The sequence below is a fragment of the Danio rerio genome, chromosome 4 (assembly GCF_049306965.1).
Source record: "Danio rerio strain Tuebingen ecotype United States chromosome 4, GRCz12tu, whole genome shotgun sequence".
NCBI lineage: Eukaryota > Metazoa > Chordata > Actinopteri > Cypriniformes > Danionidae > Danio > Danio rerio.
This window is the reverse complement of record NC_133179.1, coordinates 45,396,953-45,422,049: the sequence shown is the minus strand read 5'-3', so window position 1 is coordinate 45,422,049 and position 25,097 is coordinate 45,396,953. Positions and strand designations below refer to the sequence as shown.

General features: G+C 37.2%; 2 protein-coding genes across 3 annotated transcripts in view; both read left to right on the top strand.

Annotated features, from left to right (window-relative positions):
- znf1046 (zinc finger protein 1046) overlaps nt 1-25,097 on the top strand; it is a 659,651-nt gene that overhangs the window by 202,028 nt on the left and 432,526 nt on the right. The gene's annotated exons all lie outside the window — the stretch shown is intronic.
- LOC108183502 (uncharacterized) lies at nt 376-23,984 on the top strand. 2 transcript variants are annotated; one of them, XM_073947476.1, is made up of 3 exons: nt 376-426; nt 905-1,054; nt 19,550-23,984. In XM_073947476.1, exons 2-3 carry the CDS (start codon nt 970-972, stop codon nt 21,601-21,603), a joined length of 2,139 nt encoding a protein of 712 aa, XP_073803577.1. In that variant the 5' UTR covers nt 376-426; nt 905-969; the 3' UTR covers nt 21,604-23,984. The 2 variants fall into 2 exon arrangements, with proteins under 2 accessions (XP_073803577.1, XP_073803578.1); XM_073947477.1 differs by having other exon boundaries at nt 376-476.

The window sequence follows — 25,097 nt, the reverse complement described above, 5'->3', positions numbered from 1 at the left end:
GTCCTTTGATGTAGATCTTTTGTACTGCTTCTTGCTCCTTGTTGCAGTTGTAACATTTTTAATTTATTTTATATATTTGTAATGGTAAATATGTCTTGCGATGTTGATTGTTCTGTCTTGTGATGTAAACTTTATGCAACAATAAAAACGAGAAAAAAAAAACACTTATTCTTAGTGGATTAAACAAGTTTTTCAAAATTGTGTAAAAATGTTTGGATTAAAAGTTTTGATCAACTTCAAATACTGAATGTCTGTGTATTTGAAAGAGAGAGCAGATATGTTATGTGAAAAGGAGTGTGAAATTTGTCAAGTCCTGACTGCAACAGTAAGTGGCAAAAAAGCTGAACAACAAAGACTTTTATTTTGGCGTGTTATGTGACGTCATAAGGCTGCGCCGCTTCCGCGCTGCGGTTCAACCGGAGGAAGGTTTGTTTCACAACTTTACACAAATATAAACCGATTGATTAAAGTTTCAGGTTTTCCTTTCGATATTATATACCTGCGGTTGACTATTATTTTAATCCTTTATACAACGAAGTATTATTTTAATAACAGTAATCGAGGGCTATTGTTTGAACAACTGAAATGTGTTTTAATGAAGGTTTATTTATTTACTAGCATAATGTCATTCCAATACAAGTATACATTATAATTATTTATATATATATATATATATATATATATATATATATATATATATATATATATATATATATATATATATATATATAAATAAATAAATGGAGAACTAGTTTTTATTAGGTCATTTGTTTGTGGCTATTGTTTCTTGCTCAGACTTACCTGATTTATTTTTGTCAATCACACTCATATAAAGAAACTGTTGAAGAAAGTGTTGAAGAGAAGTTATTTTGTTTCTGTTCATTGTTTTGTTCATTTTAAACAGAATAAAGTGTCCAAACACAAAGAAAAACTCCTGCTGAAGCGACTGATCTCCACACTGTTATAAAGATGGCGTTTATTAAAGAGGAGAGTGAAGATGTGAAGATTGAAGAAACATTCACAGTCAAACAGGAAGATCCGCAGGAACAAACAAGTTAGTTTTCATTTAGATATATTTTAATAATAAGAATACTAAATTAAATCCATGTTGCAGCCCTGAGTGTGCTGCCTAGTTCTGCTAAATGCACATAAGCACTCATTGAAAGACAGGAATGAGTTTCTTTTGTTACTTGTTCTCATGTCTTTTGTCATTATGTATTATTAGTCTCCCATTTTCTCTACCTTCTTAAGGTTATTGCTTTTCTTGTTCTCCTACTGTGTAAAGCGCCCTTGAGCACTGTCGCTATAAAAAATAAATGAAAACAATAAATTAATAAAAAGTTAAACTGAGCTGAGGATATTTGACCTACAGTATTCTCATAAAAGATATCTGCCATTACAGTGATAGTGTTAGCTAGGTACTTTCCATTTGCATATGTCAGGTTGATCACAATACCCTTGTTTTTAATCGACTTCTTTATGGGTTTAAACTTGTTTCTAGTAGTTGTTACTAGTTCTCACAGATAGTATCAGAGTTAGAATTAAATCTTTATTATAATAACTAATTACCAGGGCTATTGTATTTAAACAGGGTTTCCGCGGAGTCTTAAAATGTCTTAAATTCCAAAATCTAAAATTTGGCCCTAAAAAATCTTAAATTTGCTGAAATGTTGTGTTGTAGGTCTTGTTTTGTTACTCAATTTGGTCAAAGCCCATACAATCACCAACAATCCATCTCAATAAAACTTTCAACTTTTATTTAAAAAGGTCATTTTAACTCTGTTTATCATAATGGTAAAGACTGCTGAGGATGTCCACCTGGACAGATTGTTTTGAATGGATTCAGTTTATTATAGTTTTTAAAACTTTTAAAACATTTGTTAATTAGTTTTTTTTATTTTAAAGAAAGTTTATTTTGGAAAAAAAGTGTGTGGATCCAAGTCGAGCTCTCTTGTTTTTACACAATATTTAAGATATTTTGCTAAGAAATATCTAAAGTATTTTAATGTTATTATTAGTTTTGATTTATTATTGTATTATTAAACATTTTTTATAAAAAATATTTTTTGAAAGGACAAATAAAAAACCTTTTCTTCTGGGCCATTTGAAAAATTCCTTATTCTAAAATTTCATTCATATTGGTCTTAAAAATGTCTTTAAAAGTCTTAAATTTAACTTGGTGACACCTGTAGAAACCCTGATTTAAAGTATGTCAGAAAACGTGGATGACTCTAATTTTAAATATGCTGAATGAAAATGGACACTAAAATAATTAATTATTATAAAACATTGTACAGTATTCTAAACTATATGATGTTAAGTTTATCAGTATTGACCATATTCTTCACGTACCAGCAGGCGCCGCTATTGGAATCTTTTTGCTTTTTAAAGAATACATTTTTAGATCCTTAAAACAGTGTAATGCTGCTTGTCTTTGATCTTGTGGGGGAAACCGGAGCACCCAGAGAAAACCCACGCCAGTTTGGGGAGAACATGCAAACTCCACACAGAAATGCCAACTGACCCAGCTGAGGCTCGAACCAGCAACCTTCTTGCTGTGAGGCGACAGCACCACCTACTGTGCCTCCTCGTCGCCCGACAACACTGATTTATTTGCATATTTTTTATGCGATATTCCAGTTTTGCAAATTAATTTAATTGGCATTTTTGGATGGAAACATAGCTGTAAGGTTTGGAGCTTACGCTGCTATTCTGAACCAATAATCGGAAACAGAAGGCGTGTTTAAATCCATTATTAATCTGACTTTATTGTAATTAATCTGACTCCATCAAAGTTGTTATTATCATTAATAAATAGAAAGAGTCTCAAAGCTTAAAGCAGGTAAAGTTGTTTGTTAAGTTACATGTTTAAATATAGAATGAAACAAACTAACATACTGTATAAAGAAATTAGCTGTACGTGCACTGCTGAGCAGCAAAAACAGTGAAATTGCCTTTGTTAGCATATGAGGCTACGCAGCCATATGAGGGAGAGGCAGAGTAAAAGCCATTCTCCCAGATCAACACTTACCGTTCCTTATTATACCCTGAGTAAAGCATTGTCAAACATGAGTGAAAACCAACCCCCAAAACCAACTGAACATGAGAGCACAGCAGAGGAGATAAAGTGGGTGAGAACATTAACATACTCTCCTCAGGCCATGACTCAAAAATAGTAAATATATTGAAATACAAGCAATCAATGTCTCTGTTGATTTTAGCACTACAACGCTTAAGTCATAAACTGTCAAATGACTCCATACATGATAAAGCTATTTGAAGTAAGATCAAGGGCAGATGAATTGTGGATGGTGAAAAGCACATGGTTACTGCAAGCAAATGGCAGAAATGTGTATTTAAGCTATGATCAACTCTGCCAGGCCAGGAGGACCCATCCCATGCTTGGAATGTCTCAGAAGTCCTTGATTAGCATAGAAGGAATATATAATAGAATAATATATAATTTTTTCTCATCCTGCTTACCCATTACCTACATTTCAGTCACACAAAGAACAAAGTCACGTACGAGAATGGCTTGTTCTTCTTTAATTAATAACTAGCTTAAATTCACAGACCTTCGACAGAGACATGTACTGTAAGTAGATTAATGGGATTATTACTCTTCTAAAAACTGTTTTAGTACTTCTTACATTCTTATTATTCAACTATTTTAATAGATTTTTCCAAAGTCTTCAATTTTTCCACAACACACATATTGAACAACAAATTAACATGGTACATAGCTACAGACATACTCACACCCCATAAATAAAAATAAATTAATTAATAAAAAAAGATAAAATAAATTAGAAAACTAGGGATAAACTCTCACCAAGGATATAATAACCTTTGAGCGTTCAATGTAGGAGAGGAAAGGCTGCCAAACCTCTAAAACTTTTTTGTAGAGTCTCGGATGATGTACTTTAGGTGCTCGAGCATGTAATAACACTTCTAATCTCCAAGGTTTGTGGGATGGTGGGTTTGTTTTTTCCATCTTAGGAGAGTCAGGCGTCTGGCCAATAAAGAAGAAAAGGCAATGATCTCGATTACATATAGATGAAAATGATCTAAAAATATTGGCTCAAAATGTATGTAATCTAGGGCACCCCCAAAACATCAGATCTGCTGGCTCCAAACCACATCTGGGGCAAGATGAATCTGACCCTGGATACATTTTTGCCAGCTTGCTCCTAGATAGGTGAAGCCTATAAAGCACCTTAATCTGTAGAAGACCATGTCTAATACATACAGGGGATGAGTGTACCAGTTCTATAGCATATTGCCAAGCTGTATCTGCTATTTCTAGTACCAGTCTGTCTTCCCATTTTAGCTTTATACAATTGAGGCAAGGGGGGGCAGTTCTTTAGACCACTTCATATAACATGGACATCATACCCCTTTGATATGAGTCCATATTTACCAATTTATCTATCCAACATGCTTATGGTTGGTTTTGTGAAGAAGACAAGTGTTTTTATAACAAAACTATGGACTTGAAAGTACCATAAAGAGCCCATATTATACACGAAATAGGGTCATATCTTGGTTGTAAGGGTCTCCAACAACAGTCTAATATGCATGCAAGGTCAAAAAACACTTTCATGGTCTTATAATCTGCATTTTTTTACCTAATTATCCCAGCGACTCCTGTATGAATCGTCCAGTGATTTATTTGTTCTCAAACCCCTCTTTAGCGTGAAGCTAATCTGCGCTGATTGGACCAATGACAGTCTGTTGCGATTGGTCAACTGCATTCAGTGAGAGAGTGAAATGCCAAACAGCTAATCAGCAATATAAAAGTAATCACAGTTCATACACGCTCGATAGTGTAGGCGTGGATTTTAGCTGCCAGTGGGTCAATGTAAATACAGACGGTGGACTTGAAAATACCAACGACTAACTATTTTATTGTGCAAAAACAGTTGAGGAGATCTTCTAGCTTGTCTCACTCTGCTCTTTTCACAGACACACACACAAACACATATTGCCCTCGTCCTAACACACAAACACAAACACTTAACCCTGCTCCGGACGAAAGCGCGCGCGCACACAAACAGACACACACACAAACACTTAACCCTGGTCCGGACGACAACGCACACACACACACCTCCGGACGACAGCCCGCGTACACGCACACACACACAAACACTACCCTCCTCCACGGACCTCATTAAACAAAGCAGCACGCGTCACGTTTTTAACGTGGCTTTGCACCCGATATGAGAATAAAGCGAGTTAACCTCATACAGTACACGCGGTTACAAGTGACAAATCACAACTAAATACATTTGCAAGCTAGAGTAAACGAGGCAGCTTTAATCGCACATACTTACACTTGAGAAATGGAGGAAGAAACCCATCCTGACGTCCAGCAGTAAGTTACTCTTTACTGATCCTTCCTTTAACAAACGCAGATGAAGTATTCTTTGTAGCATGTAGCTTCCAGAAGTTTCCAGTAGTTTCCAACTGCTTGGCTATAAAGCTGAGGTTTCATCTTTGGGTAGAGACTCAATAATATCCATCTGCAGTGTGACTTCAATCGACCGGCATGTTTGCGTGTGTGTGTGTGTGTGTGTGGGTTTCTGTGTTAGAGGGCGGAGCCGCAGGTTTCAAACATCCCGGGTTTGCGCGTACACGTAAATAAGAGAGAAAAGTCTATGGCTTGGGTGGCTGGAGTCGCTGATAATTCACTTGGCTTTCCTCATGCACCGCCTGGTGTAGATGTCGTGGTGGGAGGGAAGCTCACCTCCTACTACGCGTCCAGCAGTTCACACAATCCTATGTAGGCCTTTGCGATTGCTGCTGGTGCTATTTACATACTAGGGGCCTGTTTCAGAAAGGAGGTTAACTGAAAACTCAGAGTATTTTAACCCTGAAATGAGAGAAACTCTGGGTTTTCCGTTTCAAAATGGCAGGTTTGTTAAACTGGAGAAAGCAGAGTAAGTCAAGCCTGTTTCTGAAAGAAAGGTAACTTTAACTCAGAGTCAGTTACTGTGGTAACTTACTCTGTGAATCTAACATTGGCCGGAAGCAGGTTTTATTCTCTAAACTCAGAGTTTCTGTCGGTCTCCCCTTTTTTAAAGATGAAGTGGTATTTCTCGCCTTAGCCTTAAGTCTCCACCCACCTATTTTTATGCTTATTTTGGATACGTTCATAAAAACGATTGATAGAAACCTCATGATGCACATAACTTTTTTAAATATGCATAAAAAACGCGCATAACTGAGTAGGATAAACTTTTATTCGATAGAAAATGTGCGCATAAACTACGATGGAAACACTTTTAATGAACAAATTACAGTACACTGCAAATTTTAGATAGTAGATTTAACTACCTTGGAGTTAAAATTAACACTCCCTCAGAGTTTATATGGGAACCACTATAAGTGTTAAAAATAACACTTTTGAAAGTGTTAACATTGTCTACACCAAGAGAGTGTTAATTAACAAACACTTATTGTGTAAAATATCTGTTAAATTTCCGAAAAAATACCAGCAGCTGTGGTTGCCAGAATCTTTCTGTGAAAAACATGGAAGTTTTATATAACTGTATAAATTTACAAAAAATAACCATATTTCATGAACTAACACATTGTTTATTTTACAAAATCATAGCTTAGTGCACAAAAATGTAAAGTCTTTAGATGCAATAATGTTTTCATGTGTGATTGCAATTAGCAAACGGGTTTTGACTGCATTAGTAACTACACAGTTACCTTTAAACAAAAGAAGATGCAGCATAACATCAAATTTTCTCAGTTCATCTTGGACTTGAACAGAGACGCTATTATCCTCCACAATGGTGACACAAAAACCGTTTTGCTGTTTTTCTTTCTTTTTTTTCATTTTTAGATTTTACGGAAAAATACCAGCAGCTGTGGTTGCCAGTAATCTGCTGTTTTTAACATTCATAAATTCAGTTTACAGAATATTTCTGTTAAAAGCACATTCAACAGTCTGTATTTTTTATCGATCTCACACTGCAAATTTTAGATTTGGTAGATTTAACTACCTTAGAGTTAAAATTAACACTCCCTCAGTGTTTATATGGGAACCACTATAAGTGTTAAAATAACATTTTTGAAAGTGTTAAAATTTTTAACACCCAGAGTGTTAATTAGCAAACTCTTATTGTGTAAAATATCTGTTAAATGTATGTCAAAATACTGGCAGCAGTGGTTGCCAGTAATCTGCTGTTTTCAACATTTTACATTCGTAAATTCAGTTTCCAGAATATTTCTGTTAAAAATACATCCCATAGTCTGTATTTTTCATTCGAACACACGTAAGCCTTAAATTCCACAGCAAAATCCTAACTAGTGTCCTCACTACAGAGGGCTGAACACTCAGACAGTGATGAAGTTAATGAGACAATTAAGTGTCTAATTAAAGGAGGATTGAGAATTGTTGATGAACAACTGTTAACAAGCAGAATCACTGAAGGACAGAAAAACACAAGCCAAAACCAAAGATGAAATCAACTGAGAAAAACTCTAAATAAAATAATAATCAATAAAAATAAAACAAATTACACAATAAAAAATGTTATTTTTCAACATCTTTAAAAAAAACTCATCAAATTAAACAACTTATCATGGAGCTTCACCTATTACTGACCTTTGATTTTATTTCTGTCATGTGAACAAAAGCTCTTAATGAAATTTCTGTTGTTCATTTGAAGTCACCATGATGGAGGACAGAGTCTGCTTTAGTCAGCCTCTTCAACTTCTTGCAGGGGCGCCCCCTCGGTAAACTCTGGCCACCCCTGTGGCCACCCCTTTGGCCACCCCAATATAATTTTGCTGTTGACATTATGTACTTTTAAATCCACAACGTTTAAATAAATAAAATGGAGCCACTAAATTATTGTTGGTGTTACTGATGTAGCTGATTCATTGTCTCTCCCCCTTAGTGCTGGTTCAATGCTGAATGCTGGTGAAAGCAAACTGACGCATGCGCGCAGAAAACCATTCCCGCGCGCCTCACGCACTCCTGTGTGAATCCTGGTTGGTTGTTTGCATGCACGCCGACAAAATACGCGCCGCTCATTCGCCGTGAAACGGAGTAACAGCCTTTTGTGCAGAGGTGAAAGTGGACTAAAGTTTATATAATATGATGATGATGTTACTTTCACTAAGCATGCCTTTAAAGCAGAAAGGAGGGATAATGAGTCAGGGAGGTAAGACTTCATAACATGATTTCTCAGCCATGATCTGGTCTAAGACCACAGATAATTCTATAATACATTTTTTGTATTCTTTAGAATTGTCATAATTAATTTTCATGCAAAAGGTTTCTTAAGTGATCTTGGCATATCACTCCAGTTGTTCTTTTCCAGTAATATTTAGGATTGATTTCTGTTATTTATTCAGAATAATAATATTAATTGTATTTATTTAAAATAAATATAAATAAATTTTTATATTTATTGAATAACAAATCTAACAATTCAAGGGAGGTGGGGTGTATATGGTGGCTCGCCCAGGGTGTCATTTAAACTAGTACCACCACTACACTGTAAAAAATTGCTGTTAAAAAACGGTCAGATTCTACGGTAAAATAACGTTTTTTCACTAAAACAGTAATATTCTGTTAAAAACAGTGCTTTCTGGGTAACATTTTTGTTTTCGAGAAAGTAACCAACTGCTGAAAACTGTGAGCTAACAGAGTTCAGATTCGATGTTTTGAAGTCTGTGTTTGAAATCACGCTTTGTGTCCTTGTTCACTATTTCATACACTAGTTAACTAATATAGTTCACCTGACAGTTTTAATGAACACTAATGAGTGAATTCAGACACTGATGAACACCTGCTGTTAATAATTACAATTACTGAAGAAAATAAACAAGAAACACAAACAGTGACTTGAGTTACAACATTAAATAAAATAAAATCAAATAAAACAGCTTCAGTCTCAGCAGAGGATCATTAAACAACTCCACAAACAACAGCAGACACACACTTATTACTGACTGATTTGACTTCCATACTATTCTCATTGAGATCCAACAGAAATGTAGGTGTTTTTTGTGTCACCATAATGGAGTGAGGGGCTGATTTAGTTGGGCTCTTCACCCTTGAACTCTTTTAAGAAGACTTTCCATCTGCTTGAATACAGAGTTTACAAAACGTTTGTACTATAGCAATAAAGTTGGGAAGTCAATAAATAGAGAAATCTATTTATCTGTAATTAGTTCTGACAAATGTTTTGATATAAATCTAGAAGAAGGGCCACATTCAATAGATTTTATGCTTACTTGCAGGTATTAATTTAATTAATGAGAAGTGGAACCAGAAAAGATACCTCTGTAATTACTTAACAGTTAAGAAATAACATACAAAAACAGTTCAGTTATGACAAATACACACTCAGACCTCATGAATCTGACCTTGTATCTCAACAATGGTAACATCTCAAATGTTTCATGCTGCAATGCATGCTGGGAGTGGCACTGTACAAATATCCCAGCATGCATTGCGGTATAAATAAATGTTGTATAATGGTCTAACGGTTTTCTTTATTTGTGTTTGATTCTGCTGTTGTTTATGTTTAGACTTTCAGTTGCCTGTTTGTGAGTTAAACTGTTAATTTTGTCAAATTTGTTTTCACCATTATTGAGGTTCATATGCTGATTATTGATGTCTCTTTGAGTGCCATTTACACCATAGAGCAGTGTTATTGTCCAAGATATTCTTAAAAACTTCCAGAAATCATTGCCATATATATATACATATAATGTAAAACAATAGATTTAACATTGAATAGGAGCAGTAAATTTTAGTATACAAAATGAGAACAGACTCTGCCATTTATTAGCAACATGAACATCACCAGATCTTATTTAGGTTTTTGGCTGGCTTGCCACAACAAAGGAGCTTTTTAAACAAAGTTCTTAACAATTGCAGCAGCCAAGATATGTAAATGTTAAAAATGACAGGGCTAAGAGCCCAACTAAAGCAAACTCTGTTCTCCATGATGGTGACGTAAAACTTTAACTTTTTCTCAAGAAGAACTTTAGTAGATGTTATACAAAAATACATGTATTAAGTAATAAGTGTAGCTGGTGATGATGTTTGTAGAGTTGTTTAATCATCCGCTGATCATTTAAATGATTTAATCATTTGTTGTTCTTCAGGTTATTTCATTATAAAGCTGTGACTAAAGTTTTGTATGTTCTGTTCTTGTTTTTTCCCTTCAGTATTTCTTCATTTGTTCATTGTTAATCCTCAATTATCATTTAATTAGTCAGTTAATTAATGACTTTACTTCAGCTTTGCTCCATGTTTCTTAAACACTCAGTAGTGTGGACACTTCAATTAAAACTGAAGTATATGCTCTGGGGTTTAAAGGGTTAAAGGTGTGAGAGGTAAAAACACAGTGTAAAAATGTATTTTAACAGTAATATACTGTTAATTTACACAACGGAAGTAGACTGTAAAAAAACTGTATATTGCTGGCAACCACAGCTGCCAGTAGATTACTGTTAAATCAAGGAAAAAACTATTTTACTGTAAAACCTGAAGCTAATTTCTTCTGTCTGTCACCGTTGTGGAGGAGAGTAGAGCCAGTGTATGAGTTAAAGATGAACAATGAACTGCTGATGTTATTCTGCATGTTTCTCTATTTAAAGAAAGCGGCTGTTTAGTGGCTGATGCAGTCAGAATCTCTCTGGTGATTCCAGATTTACATGTATGTGTGCTGTTGTGAAAAATAAGACATTAGAATTAAACCAAACTTTTCTAATTAACTAAAATAAGTTATCATTATAAGTATGCTTCTAAGCATATAAAGCACATTACTTCATAAACTCATTCAGCAGTTGACCAAGTTGAGGCAGTTGCTTTCAGTGAGCAAAATGAGTTCACTTGAGTATTGTGTAAATCAATGTAGTCCATGTATTTTTACAGCAACATACTGTAAAATAACAGTACATTGCTGGCAACTGCAGCTGCCAGTATTTTCCTGTTTTTTAACGGGACAATTTTTAACAGTGTACCCTTCCCGATCATCGTTGACAGCACGCACACACCTTCAAAAGACAGTAATGGCAAATTAATATTTACCTTAAGGTACAGTATATCAATAGAAGAAGCTGCATTAATAAAATGGCTCAAAAAGTAATATGGATAAATGATATTATTAGGTATAATGAGTGTGTATAGTAATGCCTTTTTGTTTCAGTTTGATCATTTGTTTGGGTTATTAATAAACTCATTATTCTTTCATTAATTTTCTTTTCGACTTAGTCCCTTTATTAATCCAGGGTCGCCACAGTGGAATGAACCGCCAACTTATCCAGCACATTTTTACACAGTGGATGCCCTTCCAGCAGCAACCCATCTCTGGGAATAATAAACTCATTAATCTTCATTAATTTTAGACATGGCATATACCGTATGATGTACAATAAAAGCACGTAAAAAGTTATTTATACAGTATATATATATATATATATATATATATATATATATATATATATATATATATATATATATATATATATATATATATATATATATATGAAAAGTGTTTTTAAACTAAACATAGATTTTTATTTGGTTTGCACATGTACTTCTTGAATTACTTCAAGGAATAAATAGCAATATTTCAAGAAGAATTAATTAAATGAATAAAAACTACGTTATTACATTTACCAAACACAAAAATATAACATTACACTGAATTCATAATTTTTTTTTGTGTGCCACCCCAAGATTTGGTGCGGCCTCTTCTGGCCACCCCTAAGAAAATTTTCTGGGGGCGCCACTGACTTCTTGCTATAAATGTCTTTTATTTTGGCTGCTATAGATAGTGTTAATTACACTATTTATACATATAGCATGGAAAGCCAAAAAAAATTAAAGTGTCAGTCTGAAGAGATTATTTATGATAACATAGCCATCCTTTCCTGCTTGTTTTCTAATTCAATATCATATTAGTTATGTGTGAGAAATAAATAATATACATAAATGAAACCACTGAAGCTCCAATAATATAAAATAAAACAAAAACCATATTTACAATGAGAATGTTTGATCTATGGCAGAACTCAAAAACACCCAGACATCAATAATTAGTCTTTGATTCTCAATGATGGTGACAAACAAAAAAATAAAAATCAAGTTAAAAAAAACACTCTACTGAAACATTACCTCCCAAAAACAACACAAAATAAAGGAAAAGAAAGAGATTGTAATAACATAAAGCTGCATAATTTATTCATGCTGCAATGCATGCTGGGAGCTTTGTACTATGCTGGCACCCAGCATGCATTGCGGCATGAACTATGCGGCTTTTTTTTTTAGCAACCATGGTTGAGGTTCATGTCCTGATTCTTGATGCCTGTGTGTCATAAAGAGCAAGCTGGAGCTTGAATGTTTAGTGCATGACAGGTTAATTATTAATTGCATCCTAATTGTTTGTTGAATTTTCTATGAAGAGCAGCAGACTGCCAGAAGTATTGTCCCATGCAGTTTTAATACAACTATATTTGCATATCTTTATGAATCAACTTAATAAAAACCGGAAATTAAATCTATAACAATTAAGCATAAACAGTATAGTTTCTCTTGACCTTTTTTGCTATAGCTAATGAGTTTTAGAAACACAGCTATAGCAGTCATAGAAACATTAGGATATAAGAGTAAAGCTTCAAGATCTCAAATAAGCAGCCACTGATCTCTATGATGGTGAGGTCAATTGAAATATTTTAATAAAAAAATATAAACCTCTGTTCATTGTCAAATATTCTTACAGAAATGAAGTCAAACTGTAATCAGTGAAGCTGCTTATGCTATTATTTAATGGAGTTGTTTAATCCTCTGTTTTAATTCAGTTGGATTGGTGTGAGGCTGTGTCTGTAGTTTTATTTCTTCCTTCAATTTCTTATTCCTTCAGTGATTGTGCTTGTTAACAGCAGGTGTTCAACAGCAGGGGCCTGTTTCAGAAAGCAGGTTAAGTTAAAACTCAGAGTAGTTTAACCCTGAAATGAGAGAAACTCTGGGTTTTCCGTTTCAAAAAGGCAGGTTTGTTAAACTCGAGAAAGCAGGGTAAGTCAAGCCTGTTTCTAAAAGAGAGTTAACTTTAACTCAGAGTCAGTTACTGTGGTAACTTACTCTTTGAATCTAACCTGGTCCGGAGCAGGTTTTATTCTCTAAACTCTAAGTTTCTGTCGGTCTCCTCCCCTTTTTAAAGATGAAGCAGTATTTCTCGCATTAGTCTTACATTTCCACACACCTATTTTAGAGCTCTTTTTGGAAATGTGCATAAAAAGGATTGATGGAAATGTCATGATTTACATAACTTTTGAAAATACGCATAATAAAACATGTGCATAACTGAGTTAAACTTTTATTTGATAAGATATTTTATTTGATAAGATGCACATAAACTACGAAGTGCACTTAACAAATTACAGTATGTACATTAAAAAAAGATTTGTTAGAGATGATGATGAAAATGTGTGTGAAAGGACAAACCAGCAGACTGAGCACACTGCAGGACATCTTAAATGTTGTTTTAGTGATTCTAAAATGCCTTTACTGTTTCAGTATTAGTGTATTTTATTAATTACCTCCGAGCGTCTGGATCGTGTCAAGATCTCCGCGTCTGGCTTCAAACGCCCCCACGTGTTTATTGTGTGTCAATTGTCTTCTGAGGCGCAAGTACATTAATTAAATAAAAAATCATTGACGCAGCTTCTTCTACCGCAGTAATTCTGTTTTTACTGTTGATATTTGGCGCAAGTTAATCAGGAAGTGATGATTGTGTTCTCTTCGACTCTTTGGATAAAAACGCTGCTTTATTTTATTCCAGTGTTGTACAAATGTATGTAATTTTGATGGAAACAGCTATTGCCTACATTTTTGTCACACACAGAACAAAGTCATGCACGAGGCTTGTCCTTTTTTTCATAAATAATTAGCTTAACCTTCGACATGTACTGTTAGAGATTAATGGGATTATTATTCTGTCTAAAAATAATTTTATTACTGCTTACCTTCTTAATGTTATATCAACCTCTATCACTTGATCAATAAAAAGGCAGACACATAACAAGTGCACTGTTAAATCTATTAAAACTGATAAAAGTGTATAAAAGTTAACATTGACATGACATTACATTACTTATTTTATTATACTTAAATGTTTAAATACTTAAAATTAAAATTACGCATTAACTTGAGCAGCTGTTTTCCCACGCTGTCTCTGTTTCACTGATGGCTGCTTCCTTTTAAATATATACACTCATATTTGCTATAACTTTGCATGAGCAGATCAAATTCAGCTGGAGAAAGAAATGCTGATTTCTTTTTTTAAGATGTTGCCATAGTCAGTCGTAATGTCTGCGCTCCATTGATAATGCCTTTTTATAGTCACATTGCGCACGCTTAACTCTGAGTTGGTCTACTCAAAGTTGATTGACCCAGCTCAGATCAGCTGTTCTGAAACCGAAAACTCAGAGTTTTTAATCTCTCGGTAAATCAACTCAGAGTTCAAGTTTAAACTCTGAGTTGTTTAAACCTCCTTACTGAAACAGGCCCCAGGTGTCTGAATTCACTTATTTGTGGTCATTCCTTCTGTCTAGTGGACTAAACTAATTGACCAAATTAAGGGCCAGGTGAATGAGGGTGTATGGTGAGATTTCAGACACTCTGATTAGTTTCTCAAATACAAGGGTTTTCTACAAAGGTAGATACATGTTACTCTGTGTGACAAGGAGGCAAATCAGCTTCTAATGCCGATCTAACTCTAGAATTTTAACACTTTACTCTGAATTACCTCAACACTTGAAATTTAACACCAATGAATTTGCTGTGTATGTACATTAAAAAAAGACCATGATCATATGATAATGAAAATGTGTGTAAATGATCAAACCAGCAGGCTGAGCACACTGTAACATGTCTTAAATATTGTTTTAGTCATTCTAAAATGCCTTAACTGTTTCAGTATTATTGTATATTATTAATTACCTCTGAACGTCTGGTGCGTGTCAAGAGTCTCCGTGTCTCATGGCTTCAGACGCCCCCACGTGTTCATTGTGTTTCAGCATTGTCTTCTGACATCGAGGCGCAAGTACATTAATTAGGCTAAATAAAGAATTAATTGACGCAGCTTCTTCTACCACAGTAAATTCTGTTTTTACTGTTGATATTTGGTGCCAGTTTAATCAGGAAGTGACGATTTTTTTCTTTTTGACTCGTTGGATGGAATTTTATTCGCATCTTTTATGCAATATTCCAGTTTTGCACATACATTTATGTAATATATTTGGTGGAAACATAGCTATTGCCTACATTTTAGTCACACACAGAAGAACTGTACAAGAATGGCTTATCCTTTTTTAATAAATATTTAAATTAAATTCACCTTCGACATGCATTGTAACTAGATTAATGGGATTATTATTCTTTCTAAAAATTATTTTTAGTACTGCTTACCTTCTAAATGTTATTTTAACCTCTATCACTTGATCAATAAAAAAGGCAGACACACAAGTGCACTGTTAAATCATTTAAAACTAATAAATGTATAAAAGAAAGTTTAGAAAAAAATATATAAACGTCACAAATTACATTACTTATTTTATTATACTTAAATATTTAAATACTTAAAAAGTGAAATTAGGCATTAACTTGAGCAGCTGTTTTCCCACGCTAACTGTCTCTTCTTCACTGATGGCTGCTTCTTTTCAAATATACACACTCATATTTGCTATAACTTTGCAGAAAGAAATGCTGATCTCTTTTATAAGATATTGCCATAGTCACTCGTAATGTCTGCGCTCCATTGATAATGCCTTTTTAAAGTCACGGTGCGCGCGCTTAACTCTGAGTTGGTCTACTCGAAGTTGATTGACCCAACTCAGATCAGCTATTCTGAAACCCAAAACTCAGAGTTTTTAATCTCTCGGTAAATCAACTCAGAGTTCAAGTTTAAACTCAGAGTTGTTTGAACCTCCTTACTGAAACAGGCCCCAGGTGGTAATACAGCCACACAGGATGCTCCCCACAGTGCAGGTGTAGAACGAGCGGAGGATGTGAAGGCTTATTCCAAACCTCCTGAGACGCCTGAGGAAGAAGAGGCGTTGTTGTGCCTTCTTTAGCACTGCGTCTGTGTGAGCAGTCCATGTCAATTCCCCAGCAATGTGTACGCCAAGAAACTTGGAAATGCTGACTCTCTTCACTGGTGTCCCGTTGATGGTGATGGGGGTGTGTTCTCTATTCTCTTTCCTGAAATCCACCACCAGTTCCTTGGTTTTGCTGATGTTGAGTGAGAGGTGGTTTTCCTCACACCACTGCGTCAGAGTGTGTACCTCCTCTCTGTAGGCCCTCTCATTATTATCTGTGATTAGGCCCACCACTGTTGTGTCATCTGCAAATTTAACAATGACGTTGGAGATGTGTTTGGCTGTACAGTCATGTGTTTACAGGAAGTAGAGGAGTGGACTGAGAACACAGCCCTGTGGATCACCAGTGTTGAGGATCAGTGTGGATGAGGTTATGTTGTTCAGTCTGCTTGAAAGGAAGTCCAGGAACTAGTTGCACAGAGAGCTGTGTAGATCCAGAGCCTGGAGCTTCACCACTAGTTTGGCAGGCACTAAAGTGTTGAATACTGAGCTGTAGTCCACAAACAGCATTCTCACATATGTGCTTTTATTTTCCAGGTGAGACAGAGCAGTGTGCAAGGTGAAAGCAATTGCTTCATCAGTGTAGCGATTATTTCTGTAAGCAAATTGCAGAGGGTCAGTGTGAGCGGACAGTACAGAGCAGATGTGCTTTTTAATCAGCTTCTCAAAGCACTTGCTGAAGATGGGTGTCAGAGCAACTGGACGCCAGTCATTTAAGCATGTGGTTTTAGATTATTTCAGTATGGGCACAATAGTAGCTGTCTTAAAGCATGTGGGAACCACAGGCCGAGAGAGGGAGAGGGAGAGGTCTGGGCCATAGCTTTCAGGATGCTCCGAAAAGATCTCGTTACGTCCACTACAGAAATAGAGTGTGCTGACTGTTTCGGTATCAGCCGCGGAGCGCACAGTGTGTGGGTGCTGTCCTGGGCTTTAAAGCAAGTGTAGAACGAGTTGAGCTCGTCCGGGAGAGACGCAGAAATGTTCACAGTGAGGGGTTTGTTACTTTTAAAGTCTGTGATGTAATTAAGTCCCTGCCACATACTCCTCCCCTATACCTTGTACCTCTGTATTGATGTTTTGCTGTTTTGATAGTTTACCTGAGGTTGTAGTTTGCTTGTTTTTGTTCCTCAGCATTTTTGGATTTATAGGCGGAGGTTCACACTAATAGGGCTGTTCGAACTTCGCCATTAATCTATGGTTTTGGGTTAGGGACAGATTTTTAGACAGTTTAGATATGGACAGTTTTTGTTGGGACCGTGTCTTCTATACACTTTCTGATGAAGCATGTAACGGTGTCTTGAGTAAACTTTAGGTCGTACTCACACTAGGTACAGTTGCCTCGAACTGGGCCAAACCGCGCTTGTCCCCCCTCCCGTCTCCCCCGACAGCCTGCACTCACACCACAAATGGGCCTCGGCACGCTTACGTCATCGCTGCTGCGCTGTTCAGTGAGAAGCGCTCTCACTCACTCAGCAGCACAGTGGAGATTTCTCTAGTTATATCGTTTCAGTCGTCTGATATGCAGTGACATGCAGTCAAATATTTCACCAAACAGTCCTTAGGGATGCATTTACACGCAGTCAGATATTTCGCCGAACAGATCCGCCACTTTAGGCGCTTATAAACAATCATAAAGCCCTAGTGCTGCAGGAATGAGGAGGTTTGCTGAAGGCGCGCAACTGTCTGCGTCTTTAATAAATTACGGCAGTTTGCGTTCACTGAACAGTAAGAATGATTAATAAATCCATATGAAACAATCCCTTAAAGTCACGTCTCTCTTTCAGTTTCGGGTTTTGGCACGTTTTGCACTCACACTACAAACGTACCGGCCAAGTGAACCGCGCTCAGGCCCTTCTCTTCCAACCGGGCTAGGGCCAGCCAAGTGAACCGTGCTTGAGCCCGATTCAGCTAAGGGTCTTCTCAACGATCCGGGAAACTCACACTTCTCAAACGATCCAGGAAACGGGCCTGGGCACAGTACGGATGGCATAGTGTGAGTAGGCCCTTAATGTCGTCATCAGAAGCTGTCCGTAACATCTCCCAGTCCACAAGATCAAAACATTCTTGAAGTATGGAATCCGATTGGTCCGTCCAGCTTTGAAACGTCTTGAAGGTGGGTGGTTCCCGTTTCAGTTTCTGCCTGTAAGCAGGCAAAAGCAGAACAAAAGAGTCATCTGATATGCCAAACGGTGGGCGGGGGAGGAATTTGTTGGCGTCCCGGAACGGAGAATAGAAGTGGTCCAAAATACGGTCACCACGCATGTTTGTGGTGATATGGTGATAGTATTTTGGAGCGATTTTCCTGAGATTGGCATTGTTAAAGTCCCCTGTAACAATAAACGCTGCCACTGGGTGTGTGGTTTCCTGCTCGCTTATGCTCCCATTCAGTTCCCTTAGCGCCTGCTTTGTGTTGTATTTATAACAGCTGTGAACTCTCGTGGTGCCCAGTGTGGTCGGCACCGAAGCATAAGGTATTCCAGATCAGGAGAACAAAATGATCTAACTGGATGTATGTTTCTCAACCATGAGTTGTTAATAAAGAAACAAACACCTCCTTCTTTGCTTTCCCCTGTTGGTTTTTTCATTCTATCCACAGTATCTTATCCATAGTATTCTATCCATAGTATTCCCTGTCTGCTAAACAAATTTTAGAGAAACATTTTGTTGTAATTATGAATATATACAAATAAAAATAGGCCATTGTTACGACCCCCTCGTTCAAGTTGCAACATAAAAGAGCTCAGACAACAAAAAAATTATATATGCAACTTATTTATTATACACAACTAATAAAACAACAAATCAAGAAACAAACAAATGTCTAGGGGAAAATAAAGAAAATAACTAACTTTAACTACACATATAAATAATGCCAAACAAAACCATAATATTGCCAAAATAAAGAGATGGTCTTGATGCGAAGACGGCCAGTAGCCACACTATCCTGCAGAAGCTAGCTCACTCTCGCATTTATATGCTTTGAACCAATTGGGGAGTAACCATGGCACCTAATCAGGATCTTCCACATCCAAAGTAGAATACCGGGGTCGTCACACCATTTACACCTTTCAAATCTGTGTCTTATCAATGTGACCAAAATTACTTTTATGATCAATTATGCAAGAAACTCTGAAAACTAGACTGACAGCATTTCAATTTACAATGACTTCTATGTTAGGCGACTATGACACAATTTACATTGTAAAAGCTGTAGATAAATAAAGATGAATTTAATCTGCTTAAATGTGTACAGGTTAATGACTGAACAAAATATGATCTGATTTTATTTTACATTTAACATGCATCAAAATAAGTGTGTGTAGCCAATGTTTCCAGTGTCTTTTTACTTTTCAGCTTTTGATGAGAGATTTTTAGACTTAATGAAAATTAATCTGTTATTTATTTATTTCAGACCTAATTGAAGAGAATGAGAGGAAAGAGGAGGAACATCATATCAAAATTGAGGAAAAAACTCATTTACAGACTGATGGTATTTTGAAAAGGAGAGACAAGAATTGTTTCACCTGCACTCAGTGTGGAAAGATTTTGGCAAGCAAAAGCAAACTTAAGATTCACATGATAATCCACACTGGAGAGAAACCATTCATGTGCACTCAGTGTGGGAAGAGTTTCCGCCAAGCATCATCACTTAATAAACACATGAGGATCCACACTGGAGAGAAACCATTCACATGCACTCAGTGTGGAATAAGTTTTAACTGCTCATCATACCTTAAACAACACATGAGGATCCACACTGGAGAGAAACCATTTACTTGCACTCAGTGTGGGAAGAGTTTCAACCGCTCATCAAACCTTGATCACCACATGAGGATCCACACTGGAGAGAAACCATTTACTTGCACTCAGTGTGGGAAGAGTTTTAACCGCTCATCAAACCTTGATCAACACATAAGGATCCACACTGGAGAGAAACCAATAACGTGCACTCTGTGTGGGAAGAGTTTTCGCCAATCATCATCCCTTTCTAAACACATGAGGACCCACACTGGAGAGAAACCATTTACTTGCACTCAGTGTGGGAAGAGTTTCAGCCAATCATCAAACTTTAATCTACACATGAGGATCCACACTGGAGAGAAACCATTTACGTGCACTCAGTGTGGGAAGAGTTTCCGCCAAGCATCATCACTTAATAAACACATGAGGACCCACACTGGAGAGAAACCATTTACTTGCACTCAGTGTGGGAAGAGTTTCAACCGCTCATCACACCTTAATCAACACATAAGGATCCACACTGGAGAGAAACCAATAACGTGCACTCAGTGTGGGAAGAGTTTCCGCCAATCATCATCCCTTTATAAACACATGAGGATCCACACTGGAGAGAAACCATTCACATGCACTCAGTGTGGGAAGAGTTTCAGCCAATCATCAAACTTTAATCTACACATGAGGATCCACACTGGAGAGAAACCAATAACGTGCACTCAGTGTGGGAAGAGTTTTCACCAATCATCATCCCTTTATAAACACATAAGGATCCACACTGGAGAGAAACCATTCACATGCACTCAGTGTGGGAAGAGTTTCCGCCAAGCATCATCACTTAATAAACACATGAGGATCCACACTGGAGAGAAACCAATAACGTGCACTCAGTGTGGGAAGAGTTTTCGCCAATCGTCATCCCTTTATAAACACATGAGGATCCACACTGGAGAGAAACCATTCACATGCACTCAGTGTGGGAAGAGTTTCCGCCAAACATCATCACTTAATAAACACATGAGGATCCACACTGGAAAGAAACCATTCACATGCACTCAGTGTGGAATAAGTTTTAACTGCTCATCATACCTTAAACAACACATGAGGATCCACACTGGAGAGAAGCCATTTACTTGCACTCAGTGTGGGAGGAGTTTCAACCGCTCATCAAACCTTGATCACCACATGAGGATCCACACTGGAGAGAAACCATTTACTTGCACTCAGTGTGGGAAGAGTTTCAACCGCTCATCAAACCTTGATCAACACATAAGGATCCACACTGGAGAGAAACCAATAACGTGCACTCTGTGTGGGAAGAGTTTTCGCCAATCATCATCCCTTTCTAAACACATGAGGACCCACACTGGAGAGAAACCATTTACTTGCACTCAGTGTGGGAAGAGTTTCAGCCAATCATCAAACTTTAATCTACACATGAGGATCCACACTGGAGAGAAACCATTTACGTGCACTCAGTGTGGGAAGAGTTTCCGCCAAGCATCATCACTTAATAAACACATGAGGATCCACACTGGAGAGAAACCATTTACTTGCACTCAGTGTGGGAAGAGTTTCAACCGCTCATCACACCTTAATCAACACATAAGGATCCACACTGGAGAGAAACCAATAACGTGCACTCAGTGTGGGAAGAGTTTTCGCCAATCATCATCCCTTTATAAACACATGACGATCCACACTGGAGAGAAACCATTCACTTGCTCTTAATTAAATTAAATTCAGCTTTATTTGTATAGCGCTTTTACAATGTAGATTGTGTCAAAGCAGCTTCACATAAATGGTCATAATAAATTGGATCAGGGTAGTTCAGTTTTTAGTGTTTAAGTTCAGTTCAGCTCAGTTCAGTGTGGTTTAAATCATTACTGAGAGTCCAAACACTGAAGAGCAAATCCATTGATGCATAGCTCTACCGATCCTGAACCATGCAAGCCAGTGGCGACAGCGGAGAGGGAAAAAAAAAACTTTACTGATAGAAGTGAAGAAAAAAAACCTTGAGAGAAACCAGACTCAGTTGGGCACGACCATTTTCATTTCTTCGCTGGCCAAAAGTCTTGTGCAGAGCTGCAGTCTCAGCAGTGGAGGCTGGAAGCTGGCCTCAGCGAAGACTCGTCTGTCCCTGGAGCATCACTGGAATCAGTCTCATGTTCTCCACTCCCCACGACCACCAGCGCAGCAGCAGCTCAGGATACGGCCTGGTCCCGGATATGGAAACCTTGGGATCATCTCGTCGCTGGTCTTGGATCCAATCAGTGACTCCGCATAATCTGAGGACCTCGGGATGATTATCCCCAGGTGGAAATGAAGAAAAAAAAAGAATAATTAGCGTAGCTGCTGTTCATAGTGTATATAAGCAAGATATAGAAACTTGTGTGGAAACCCGCTAAGTGATGCATTGAGTGTATGCTTTACTAAACAGATAGGTCTTTAATCTAGTTTTGAACTGAGAGAGTGTGTCTGAGCCTCGGATGTTATCAGGGAGGCTATTCCAGAGTTTAGCAGCCATAAATGAGAAGGCTCGACCTCCTTTACTCAACTTTGCTATTCTAGGTACTACCAGAAGCCCGGAGTTTCGAGATCTTAAAGAGCGAGTTGGATTGTAGCGAGACAGAAGATAAACAGGAGCTAGATAGGTGAGAATTAATATTTTAAATTTAATACAAAACTTAACAGGCAGCCAGTGTAAGGAGGATAAAATTGGGGTCTGTGGTCACACCGGACTTTTCTCTCCATAGACTTTCATTCATACGCACGCAAATGTGTCAGACTGGAAACGTAAGTTTGTGCGTCAAGTTTCGCAATTCACTGCCTTGCAAGGTTCAAGCTTGGTGAACTTTGACCTTGGAAATTGCATCACTTGACTATGTAAGACCCACACTGGAGAGAAACCATTCACATGCACTCAGTGTGGGAAGAGATTCAACCGATCAGCAAACCTTAATAAACACATGAAAATCCACACTGATGTGAAAGAGTATATGCGCTTATTACAGCTCCAAAATTGAAACTGCACCAGACAATTTACTCTGGAGAGACCGTACAAGTGTTTTTACAAGAGGTTTAATCAGTTAACACATCTGAAAACAACAGGATTCACACTGGAGAGAAACCGTACAGATCTGATCAGTGTCTACAGAGTTTTAATCATTCGGCGCAGCTTAAGAAACACATAGGGAAAAAAGTTACACACATGACATGAATGCAGCAAAAATTTTCTCTGTGCACTGGATGTTTCATGTCTGAATAATGTTTGAAAAGGCTGAGTGACAGTATACTGTTTTCCAACACTCCTACACTGCAGTAGGTGGGGTTGTAAATGTGTTGCGCTTCTCGCGTTTACCGTAAACACCGTGGTGGTGGCTGAGAGAAGAACTGTCATAAACATCTGGCCAACAGCTCCTCTGCAGCTTAAAATCTCTTTGCAAGTGATTGTACCAGTGCAGATAAATTTGTACTCTCTCCAGTGTATTCATGTAGCTAGTGTTGTTTTAGAAGATGTTCACTGTCTGACTCCCTGAATGAGAGACATCACTGGGAAGACACCGCACATCAAAGAAGGTGGAGCTCTAGGACGCTTAGTTTGCAGTATACCAGGGCCTCAAGTTTTAAAAGCCCATTCAATTGTCCTGTGTTGCAGCTTTTATTAGTGAAGTTTCTTTACTTTTAGATTCTAGATTTTTCTAGTTTACTTCATTTACTTTGAGTCGAATACAAACTTGATGAATATTTTATGATTTAGGCAGAGCGACAGGTATTAAGTTTTACAATATTTATACACTGTGATGACTCCAGATTAGAGCATGTGGTAAATTCTGATTGGATGCCTGCATTACTCATCAATGGGTATATAAAAGTTGTTGTGCTAGCTACCCCAGGACACTGTGGCTACTCGGGAGTCCACATGTCAAGACCTGCCATCTCATTGGCTCTTTAACCTTATGGTTTTGTTTTGCATTACTTTTGTCATGTAGTTAAAGTGTTGTGATTTTATCCTAAGTTCTTTATCGTCATTATTATCCCTAGAAATTTGTTGGTTGCTTTGATTGTTTGTTCTATGAGTTACTTTTATAATAAATAATTTGCATTCAGGCTATTTTGTTGGCACTCTTATGGTGCGACTCTAACAAGCGGGTCATAACACTTCGCAAAATGTGGCCGGTTGTATCCAAGATCTTGTTCTTTTCAGTCATGACCATAGGTGAGAGTAGGAACCTAGAATGAGCAGTAAATTAAGAACATTGCCTTTCGTCTCAGATCCTTCACCACAACAGACAACCACATCAACTGCATTACTGCTGCCGCTGCACTGATCCATCTTTAAATCTCACATTCCATTCCTCATGGAAAACACTGATACTTGAACTCCATTTGGGGTAAAGACTCTCCTCCAAACTGGAGATGGCCACCTTTTTCCAGTCAAGCACAATGGTTTCTTAGAGGTGCTGTTTCTTTCCCTGCCATGTCACACTCAGCAGCAAACCGTCCCACTTACTCCATGTCCTATGAAGCCAAAAAGACAACGTTATCTGCAAATGGCAGAGACAGTCCTAGGCTGCACCTAAAATTCTGTCAGTAAAAATTACTGTATTTTTGAGATCAGCCTGAAAAATAGCACATTTACAAAATAAAATGAATAAATGGATGGATGGATAGACATTGTAGTGGTGGAAGGGGAAGTTGGATGGCTTGTGTAGATGTTAGATGATCACACACACACACACACACACACACACACACACACACACACACACACACACAAAGTAATAGCTTCTAGCTTATTTTTATTACGTTCTTCAGCAGTAACAAGCTTTTCTGTTCTGTCGCTCCCACCACCGACGTTCCCCTCTAGCTCCACCCACTTCCGTTACATCACTTGACACACAAGAAGCTACATCCCCCGCTTTTTTATTTCCAATATTTTTATTGCATTTTTTCCAGATATTATACAAACTTGCAAATGTATATGAAAAATAGAAGTCCTATCAGCAAAGAGATGACATGAAATACATAGCAATAAAAACAAGAAATCTGTAGAACTCTTTAAACAACCTTACATTTTTCTACCCCCTTCTATGCACCATCCCTCCCATCTCCCACCCCTCCCTATTTTCTGAGGCCTTCAATAAGTATGTAACGGTGAATCAAGACACTGATAAATAAATAATAAACATATAAACAAATAAATAATAACATTAGAAAAAAAA

Excerpts from the sequence above, each read along its gene's own strand:
- LOC108183502 (XM_073947476.1), top strand. The coding sequence starts at position 970 with ATGGCGTTTATTAAAGAGGAGAGTGAAGATGTGAAGATTGAAGAAACA. Across the intron at positions 1,055-19,549 it reads AGATCCGCAGGAACAAACAA|ACCTAATTGAAGAGAATGAG; the intron begins GTTAGTTTTCAT and ends TATTTATTTCAG.